This window comes from Hyaena hyaena, unplaced genomic scaffold (assembly GCF_003009895.1).
Source record: "Hyaena hyaena isolate Hyena2069 unplaced genomic scaffold, ASM300989v1 scaffold_828, whole genome shotgun sequence".
Lineage (NCBI taxonomy): Eukaryota > Metazoa > Chordata > Mammalia > Carnivora > Hyaenidae > Hyaena > Hyaena hyaena.
This window is the reverse complement of record NW_024081462.1, coordinates 445,664-455,838: the sequence shown is the minus strand read 5'-3', so window position 1 is coordinate 455,838 and position 10,175 is coordinate 445,664. Positions and strand designations below refer to the sequence as shown.

Below are 10,175 nucleotides of genomic sequence, written 5' to 3'. Positions count from 1 at the left end.
CAAGTAATGACAGAGTTAAACTTGGTAAGTCAACTACTGATGGTCCATGGACCAGAAGAAGAACATAAAGATAAAATCCATGGACGATCCAACAGTTGTATCTTAACTAGTAATTGAACTCCTTCTATTGAAAGAGAGCCACTAGTAGGCAAGAAAAAAAGTTTTCACATTCTCTTTCTTTTTTCTTTCTTCTTCTTCTTCTTCTTCTTTTTTTTTTTTTTTGCCAACATATGAGGAACACAAGAAAACTCCAGATGGTTGGAAGGAGGACAAAAATGCATCTAGTTTTATGCATAATGTCTCAGTTTATTTCAAAATTTTATTGTACTAGTAGCTGCTTCATAGATGTAACTGTTGGATATTTGGTAGTTTTTTTCTGTGAGCTCTTCTTCAGGACCTAATTGTAACATAGACACTTTTGTCTTATAAACTTGAAACTACTAAAAATGCCTCCAATCTTATTTAAGTTACAATATAAATATAATTTACACAAGTCCATTTCCTAAACCCACAATACAGGCCCTAGTAGCCAAAATAGTGTCTTCTTTCTTTACTGTATCATTCTCGACAATCGCCTTCCTTCACTTGATCGCCTGAACATTAAACACAGACCACTCAAAAGCCCTCTCCGCATCATCAAACCAAAGTAAGAGAGATTTGGAAGCAGGAATACATTCAACATTTTCTCTTTTGGGGCCTCACTAAGCTGAGAGCTTCAGAGGATTAAAGCAATAAAGAATCATGTGTCAGTTCGTAGTTATTACAGAAAAAAAAAAGTTAGTGTTAAGATTTCACAACTTCTCTCTTACCCATATCAACAATTTCAACTTATCATCCACCCATTTCATGAGGTTTTCACACTTTCGTTAGTACCATCTGACAATCTCTCCTACTTTAATGAAAATATAATCAATTCTCCAAAATTTCCCTTAAACTTTAACTCTGCAAACCTCAGTCTCTCTGCAGAAACTTATTACAAACCAGTCAAGTTTCTAACATTTCATTTGTATGTTAGGAGGAAAAAACCCCCACATACTTTCAGGTAGGAAATGAGAGCTGTCATTTTGTCAGCTTGCCAAACAGCTTGATGGTGGCAGAAATGATCATAATGCTCCTACTTCAACAGTATTTAAGGTAAGAGGAAAAGGACATGCCGATTTTCATCTAACATCAGTGATGCTCGAATTTTTAAGGAAAAGGTTGAATGCACAGAGTTTAGCCACTAGAGGAAGATTTTGTAACAAACTGACTTTCTGCCCAAGTATCTGGAGAAAAAAATGCCAACAAAATGCCAAGGTGACTGTGTTTGCTAGAACCGTAGTTAACCACAATGACCTGCCAGAAAGATACATTCGGTCAGAAAACTGACATAGTTTCTTTTCTTAAATAATGTTAACTCCAGCTAAACAGTTGGGTAGTTGTTCACATGAAATTAAGGAAAAAGAAAAATCCAGTTACTATGAACATCAAAAAAATGCACGCCAACCATAAACCAAAAACAGGGCTTTGGTACTGTAGCCATAACAGACAAGAGTGTGGTGGGAGAGCAGGAAATTCCCTGATGGTTAGGTGACAGGGTCATAGAAGGTTTGTGAGGCCTGCCATGTCTCCTGCGAGGCTGACACACCGCCATGGTCCAAGACCAGAGTCATATAAATGCACGCTAATCAGCTGGCTTGTTAAAACAGAGTGTGCAACATCGCTGTGTTGAAAAGTGACTTCAGGCTTGTTGAAACGTCTCATTAATCTGAGGAAACGATGCTTGGTGCCACAGATTAAACACTATGGTCTCAAGCGGAATGCATGTGAAGTTTCCAAAACATTTCCTCAAAGGCTTTATTCAGTTTTGGTTTGTGACCTTAGCTGGAAAGCAGAAAGATGGACATGGGAAGGCAGTTCGGAGGGATATCTGTGAGGATTTTAGTTGGGCAGCTTTCAGAAGATGAAAGATGTTTAAAGTTAAGGCCTTTTTCTTCAAACAATTGTATATTAATAAACTCTATATCCTATTTACAAACGCATTCTCTCGTATTAAAACCAACAGTATTCTGTTCACAGTGCCATTGTTTATACAGGTAGCAATCCCATAATACTCATGTATTTTGGCATGGGAATCAGTAGCGCTTGGTATTTACAGAAAATGTACATGTGTGCATATAAACATGTCACTGAATCTGAGTTATTGATAAAAGATTGGCTAACGGTGCAAAGGAATGAACTGTCCAGCACCTTCCCCTCGGATGGGATGGGAAACGTGGTTTCTTACACTGAGGAGATGCCGATTCTCTGACCCAAAGTGGCATAAAGTCAGTAACAAAAAACAATGAACCCCCTGTTCGAGTTTGGGTACATTGAGTAATCTTTTAGTCCAAAGTTTTAGATCCATGGTCTAGTGCATCAAATAGAAAAGTTAAAAAGATTTATTATTATTTTTATAATAAGAATTATTATTAAAATAGAAGGTACTTTCTCTCACGCTCTGGTTTGTGCTCTCGCACCCAGACCCATCTCCTTGGAGTTCCAAATATGCTGGTGTGTTTGTCCCGCAAATCAGCAGTCAGATGGCTAACGCTAAAATGCTCTGGCCTTAGCGACGGTCGCCTGTCACAATGGGACCCAGGGCCCGAGGGGAACACGGCAGAGGCACCTCTTTCTTGCTCCCCAGTCTTCTCCGGGAGGGGCAAGCCTGCCCCTAGAATCAGCTCCCACGTTCCTAAATGGAGTTGCTTTATTTCGGCAGCTAGTGCTGAGATGACGGATGGCTTCTGTACACTCGGAAAGAGGAGAGGAGGCAGGTAAGTAGAGGGGGTAGCGTTCCAAAGAGCCCCAGGACGCAAGCCACAAGGTGGCTGGGCTGATTGGCAGGAACCCCCTCCGAGCTTTCACCCTGTCAGGAGGCGTCTGCTCAGGGAGGTTCTCCTTCTCCGTGTGCAGAGCAGGGGCAGGCCGGCCGGGGCTACGGGGCGTCGCCTTTGGTCACAGTCTGCTCCTCGTTCTCAGTCCCTTGGCCGGCATGGTCCGGGCCGCCACCGGCGCCACTGCTGCTCCTGTGCTGTGTGGGCAAGAGGCTCTTCCACTGGGCTTTGTTGTGTGAGAGGTGGCTTAGCATGTTCTCCGACAGGGTGCTGTTTCCAGTGAAGCGGGCCCATTCCCGGAAAAGTGGCTCCACGATGTAGGTCATGAAACCTAGAACAGGCAAGGCCAAGCTCAGCTCCATAAAGGCGGTAAAACCCACATCTTCTTCTGGCCCAAACACAATGGGGACCCCGCTCTGTCTGTGACCCAGAGAAGTGAAGGCGAAGAAAAAAGATGAGGCGACCCCTACCCTCAGGTTAGGAGCACCAGATATGTCACCTTGGGCTTGTTTCTTAACCCCCTGAGCCTCAGTTTCCTCATTTGTAAGAAGGAGCTAGGAAGAGTACCAAACCCACCGGGCTGTTATGACAATGAAATAACATAGGTGAAAGGCTTAGAAAGTTCCTGGAGCACAGTAAACCCTCAATAAATAGTGGCTATTGTTATTTGCTGAGGGAGAAAGACACATAAACAGGAAAGTAGGAAAAAGTCTGTGTTGGAGCTAAAGAGGGGGGTGGGGAAGGGGAGGAAAGGGCAAAGGCTAGCACAGCATTGACTTTGACCGTTTGAAGAATTCATGTTTACCCTGTAGGATATTTTTTCAAGAATATTGATTTATAGTTTTTCTTACTATCAATCATATTAACCACTAAATGTAGGTAAATAAAAGTTCATTCATCTTTAATACCTGCATAACATCCCTACTTTAATGACCAGATAAGATTGTTGATATTAGCTATGTCTCTTCTCTTAATTAGTTTAGACTTGTTGCTTTCTAATCATGTTTCAATGTTAATGTGCTTTCCATATGAAACAAGATTTATTAAAGCAGAGAAGGACTTTCAGTCTAGGCTGGAATTGTTGGAATCATCACAAACTTGGACATATTGAGGACATATACAGGTGTGGGGAGAAAAAGCAAGTGTTTTCCAGCATAACAGATTTCCCAACAACCGACCGTGTATGTTTACAAGGGTGTGAATTATAAAGGCTTGATTTGATTATCTTTTTATTGAACAAAAAGCAGATACTTGGCGTTTGCGGATGCTATAGAGATGGAGAATGGATGCAGCAACGCAAAATGTTGTTTTACATTTTCTCCATTATCTCATCTTAAACATGATTTAAATATTATGATATCATGTTAGATAATCCAAACCCGTGGAGGAAGTTTAAGCCAGTGACTTCTGTAGTTTGATAAGGTATACAGTGAGTCAGCAAGTAAGGATTTCCTTCTTAAGTTCTCTTATTTCCTATTCCTAAATTGTCTTCGTTTTCTTCACTACCTCTATATTTAATTTCAAATGTCTTCTACCTTAAGTGAGATTAGATATTAGATATTAAAGATAGTTCACAAAATTATGCTATTCTAAGGTTTAAAGTGTAAATATTTATAAAATGTACCTTAACATAAAAGAGCTACAAATCCAACATTTAAAAATCTGGTACTTGAACACTGACTCATTTTCTTCCTGAAGTTACTTTGCAATTATACCTCTGGATTTCTACATGTCCAGTTTATTTTATTTTTTTTTAATTGTTTAACTTTTTTTTTTTTTTCTGAGAGAGAAAGAGAGAGAGAGAGAGAGCGTGAGCAGGGGAGGGTCAGAGAGAGAGGGAGACAGAATCTGAAGCAGGCTCCAGGCTAGCTGTCAGCACAGAGCCCGACGCGGGGCTTGGGCCCACAAACCGTGAGATCATGACCTAAGCCGAAGTCGGAGGCTTAACTGACTGAGCCACCCAGGCGCCCCTCTACATGTCCAGTTTAAAGACCTCTTATAGCAGATAGGAAAGCCATTCTGAAGCTTGAATAGACACCAGAGGCAGTTCTTCAAATGAAAGATGGCTTCTGCATGATTAGATTTGGGAACCTGTTCCATCAGTTCCCAGTGCATTGTGCCCACCTCTCTCTTCTATGTAAGCGATGGACTGACTTGGCCTGGATTTTGTCCTCCTGGAGGGTCAGAACTGGGGGAAGTGAGAAATGATGGCCTCAGAGTAAATAGGGATTGAAGGCAAGCCTCTTTCTCTTCCTTCTTCTATAGATTTCACCAATTAGAGGTTCATTTGATTTACTATCTTCTTTTTAAAATGCAGAATTCGATGGAGAGAGGGAAAGAGATTTTAAATCCCACTTCCTCTTGGGTTAATATGAATTACTTAAACAGAAAATCAGATCTGAAGCTGAAATGGCGCTTAGGAAATTCTCACTGTGGATTGAGACAGGTAAAATTCTCACTATGGTGGGGACAGTTTTAGTCCCAGGGGAATCAGGGCAGAGGAAAGAGCTGCATTACTTAAGACCTGCTGGCAAAATCCTTGTCTGGGAGGCTGAAGCCTAGAGCTCCCATTAGACTCTGTCTATCTATTTGGATTTTTTCCAGTTTAGCCTCATATGCCCTCCCTTCCCCCCACACACACCATGCCTGCCAACACTGACCCTACAGAGCTGGGAGGTGTGGAACAGAGACAGAGAAAGATTTATGTAGGATGGTGGTTTTATAATTACCTTCTCTTATTATTGCTGTGCTAATGTAACATCCATGAGATTTTCCTATTCAGCCAATCCCCACCCCATTTTAAAAACAGGTATCTATGGTAACCACATTTTCCTGTGCTGAAAACCAGGACATAGGATCTGACAAAATAAGTGTGTTCTCATGACAACAACAGGGTAGAATCTCTAAAATCAGGTCTGTCTTGCGAATCCAGGTTGCGTGCTTAACAATGCAAATAGTTTTCACAAAACGTCTTTAGCAGGAGCCTGGCAAATTTCTTTCTAGCCAGAGCTTAACAAACGTGGCCGCAGGGTTAGGATTTTGGACAAAGTCTAGTCCTTTCCGATCACATCTGAAGAACCTCCATAATAAAGGAAGTGGAGGGGAGGCTGATTCCCCTCCCCCCACTGCCCCAGCAATTCTGTAGCTATGTTATCACCCTGGATTCATCCTGGGTTTTGTTTTTTCTAACACTCCCACCCTTTCCTTGTTTGTTTGTTTGTTTGTTTGTTTTTTAGGAGGGTGGAAGAATCAATTTAATTGTAAAAACAACATAACAATACTAAGGGCAATTTGGAAAAAGGGATAGATCACCGATAATCCCCAAATTTCAACGTATCTATTTTAATATTTGCATATGTCATTCAAATCTTTGTAACCAGATTAATTTTGTTTCTATTTCCTGAGGATGACTCTATGACTCTTTTTGTGGATTAGATTTGACCCTTAGTGATTATAAGCATATCATTACTTGACTAACTTGCTCTGGTTTTCTTAATTTTCAGCTTATTTTTTCTGATGCCCCATTCCCTCCTAAGTAGAGGATATAAGCCTTAAGCCTTACAGAGGTCTGCAGCACTGTGAATATTAATCTCTCTGAGGTCTGGGGGAACTGGTGAAAAACAAGGACTCGTACATGTCATGGCTATAGTTTATGGGTAAAAGTTAAAGTTCTGAGTTTGGTTTCAATTGGAAAGAACTGCAAGGAAAAGATTTGCTTTGAATGTAGATGGAATTGGTAGACTGGTTTAAGAACTGATAGAAATTCTTACTGGATCAAAAATATTTCCTGTGTGCCTAAAATTTCCACAGTTCGATTTGTTTAATGATCTGATGCATAACTTAAAGCAATAATTATTTTAGATGCATTAGCATCACAATTTAACAGTATACTGCAATTGACACTCGAGAATAAGGCTGAAAATAAGTGTTGGAAGTGGGGGAGTCAAGAAGTGTGGGCCCCCGAGCCACAAGGGATGGCATAGCTTGCAGAGCACGAGCCCTTGGGATTGCACTGGGGATGAAGGGTGGTGAGCCAGATTGAAAGGGTCCTAAAGGCTGATTCTGCCTACTTTCTGCTCTTCAAGTTCCAAAGAGAGTGTGAACTAACCTGTTCTTCAGCAGCTAATAGATGATGTTTGTTAGTTTCCTGCTACTCTATTTGGTTTTGATTTGATTTTTGAACTGCAAAGCTAATACAGGCTAGTTAAGGGTCTATAACAAAGCCGTTACGTGATTTTTCATAATTTTCCAGTTGGTAATTATAATTACCTAGATTAGTCATGGTTAGAGTGTTTATTTGGATTCAGCCATTCATTAAACCTCTAGTTTGGATCTTTCAAAAGCTGGGTGTAGCTTTTCTTTTCTTTGTGACGTGGAAGAGGTGCCAAAAGTATTAAAATTAAAACTGAATTCAACTCACCAATTTGTATACTAGGAATGGAATCTTTCTGTTGATTACATAGTGGACTGATTTCCAGTTCAAATTTCTGCTCAAGGTCACCTAAGAAGAAATAAGAAGAAATATTGGTAATCTAGAATTTGTAAAAAATGAATGTTGCTAGTTTTTTTAAAAAAATTTCTGAGAGACTGAGAGAGAGAGAAAGAGAGAGAGAGACAACATGAGCAGGGGAGGGCCAGAGAGAGAGGGAAACACAGAATCGGAAGCAGACTCCAGGCTCTGAGCTGTCAGCACAGAGCCCGAAACGGGGCTTGAACCCAAGAATGGTGAGATCATGACCTGAGCTGATCTTAACTGATTGAGCCACCCAGACGCCCCTGAATGTTGCTAGTTTTAACCATCTGGTTGGAAGAAGTTATTCTGAGAATTACCATTCACTGCTTTGTTCTCACTAGGAGCCCCCAGCACCCACTTGCTCTGCCTTGCTCTCATAGTTTCCATAAAAAGTTAAAATGTCAGAGAGTCAATGACCATTTACAATAGGTTCATTGTAAATAGGTATGCTCTGGGACTAGAATAAACTTTGACCAAGATATATAAAAACAAATATACAAGTAATGAGCAATTTCCTGCATGAAATGGAAATTCTGGCTTTTAAGTTACAGGTTAAGAGAACAGATTTTATGCTACCCCTGCCTTTCACTCTGCCTGACCTTAGTCTGATTTCCTCTGAACAACCAGGAATAGTAAGTAGATAGGAAACAGAGGAGAGGGACTAGAGAATCTCAACTGAGGAACATCCTAGTTTGTAGCTACGAAGTTAATCAGAAATAAAGATTTTTTAAAATTTAAGTTCACGTCAGTTAAAACATAAGGTAGTGTCGGTTTCAAGAGTAGATTTTATTTTCATTTATTTAAAAAAATTTTTTTAATGTTTGTTTTTGAGAGAGAGAGAGAGGGAGAGAGAGAAAGAGAGAGAGAGAGAGACAGCGTATGAGCAGGGGAGGGGCGGGGGAGGGGGGGGTGGAGACACAGAAGGAAGTAGGTTCCAAAACCCACCGTGAGATCATGACCTGAGCTGAAGTCAGATGCTTAACTTACTGAGCCACTGAAGTGCCCCAGGAGAAGATTTTAGTAATTCATCACTTATATATAACACTAGTGCTCATCCCAAAAAGTGCCCTCCTTAATGCCCATCACCCAGTTAGCCCATCCCCCAACCACCCCTCTCCTCCAGCAACCCTCAGTTTGTTCTCTATATTTAAGAGTCTCTTAATGGTTTGCTTCCCTCTCTGTTTTCATCTTATTTTCTTTTTTCCTCCCCTTCCCCTATGTTCATCTGTTTTACTTCTTAAAAGTTTCTTAACTTTTATTCTGACTTAGTTTCACCTAATGTAACTAAGTTTTTTAAAAAGTATAAAAATCGGACAAATATTTATTTTTAATGCCTTTGTCAGCTAGAAGACCAAAGGAAAAATGTACCATGTAAAGCTTTATCAGAATACTTTATCAGTCCTGCATGGGAAGAACAATTATGGGTAAGTTTTGCATTGGGAAAACAGTCTGGTTAATCAGTAGAGAAGCTAGCCCTCAGAAACATTAGCTGAGTTCACAGTTGTGAACATATACCTCTAAACTACAGGAGATATAAATGTAACATTTATATCATGCTTCCTATGTGCCAGGCACTATGCTGAGCATTCTACATATGTTAATTTAATCCTCATAACAACTTCATTATAATACGCACTTTACAGATGAAGAAATTAAGATGAGAGGAAGTTAGGGATTTTCACTCAAGTCATATTGCTAGTAAAGCCGGGAACCTGGATTTCAACCTACGAAGTCTGGCTCCAATGTGCCTGCACATAACCGCTGAGCTAGAACTTAAGAGATGCCACACATCTGTCATTGCTCTAAGATTGTATACATGCCTCCCATGGTCCCCTGGGGCCTGGTTATTCTCAAGACTGCTGTGAGGAAATCTCTCTGGCTGAACCTGAGGAATTCGGGAAAGCCAGATGATAATAGTCTTCTGAGAACAGGGCATGATGCCATTTAATATTAAAATGAGTTCTAATATGAAAATGGGTTCTACTCCTTACCTCCATAATTCTGTTGTGATTTTTCAGTCAAGCTTGACACTTTGGAGGAATCATCTTTGATTTCTCCCTTGCCTTCTCCCTCCATACTGAGGCATCAAATCCTGTTTATTCCTTTCTTGGAATATCTTTTTTCCATACTTATAGTTTGCCTGACTCCAGTCTGGCTTATTAATAGCTCATTTTTAGTTTTTGGTTCTTAGCTAGTTTCCCTTCTTCAGTATTTCTTCTACTTCATTTAATATGTTCCCTAAGATGCCTCTCATTGTCATGTTCTGTCCTTGAGCCTGGTTTACAGGGGCCTCCACAAATCCACACATTCTCACTTTCCATGGATCCAAGTTGCTCTATGAAGCAGGTACCCTTTTCAGGGCCTTTGTCCATTTCAACCCCTCCTTATGTAGACCAGCAATGTCCCATGGGACTTTCTGTAATGATGGAAATGTTCTCTGCACTGCCCACTATAGTTGCTTTTTGCAATATGATCAATAAAACTAAGAACTAAAATTTTAATTTAATTAAATTTAATTAATGTAAAAATTTCTAGTCACACATACTTCATGACTATCCTGTTGGAAAATACAGTGCACTACACATCCTTCAGTACCCAATTCAGATTCTACCTTCATCAGCACTAGATCTTCTCCTGTGACCTCCACCATTAGAGATCAATCAATTAGATAATTTATTCATTAACTTATTCAACATATACTTATAAAGCACTGTGTATTTCAGATTCTTTGTTAATCAATGTAGAGAAGGCAAAGGGGAAAATTGCATAACTTTGCTCTTTCAGGACATTTACTGCCTAGTATTTTG

The 10,175-nt window shown here is 40.1% G+C and overlaps 1 protein-coding gene across 1 annotated transcript in view; it reads right to left on the bottom strand.

The window, feature by feature from the left end:
* Window positions 1-207: 207 nt before the first annotated feature.
* The window catches only part of PDE7B (phosphodiesterase 7B), a 141,021-nt gene continuing 131,053 nt past the window's right edge, over window positions 208-10,175 (bottom strand). Inside the window, exons 11-12 of the mRNA XM_039219693.1 lie at window positions 7,276-7,356; window positions 208-3,186 (exon numbers count right to left, since the gene is read on the bottom strand). Coding sequence (XP_039075624.1) covers window positions 2,957-3,186; window positions 7,276-7,356 — 311 coding nt within the window. The 3' untranslated portion in view covers window positions 208-2,956. The remainder of the gene's footprint in view (window positions 3,187-7,275; window positions 7,357-10,175) is intronic.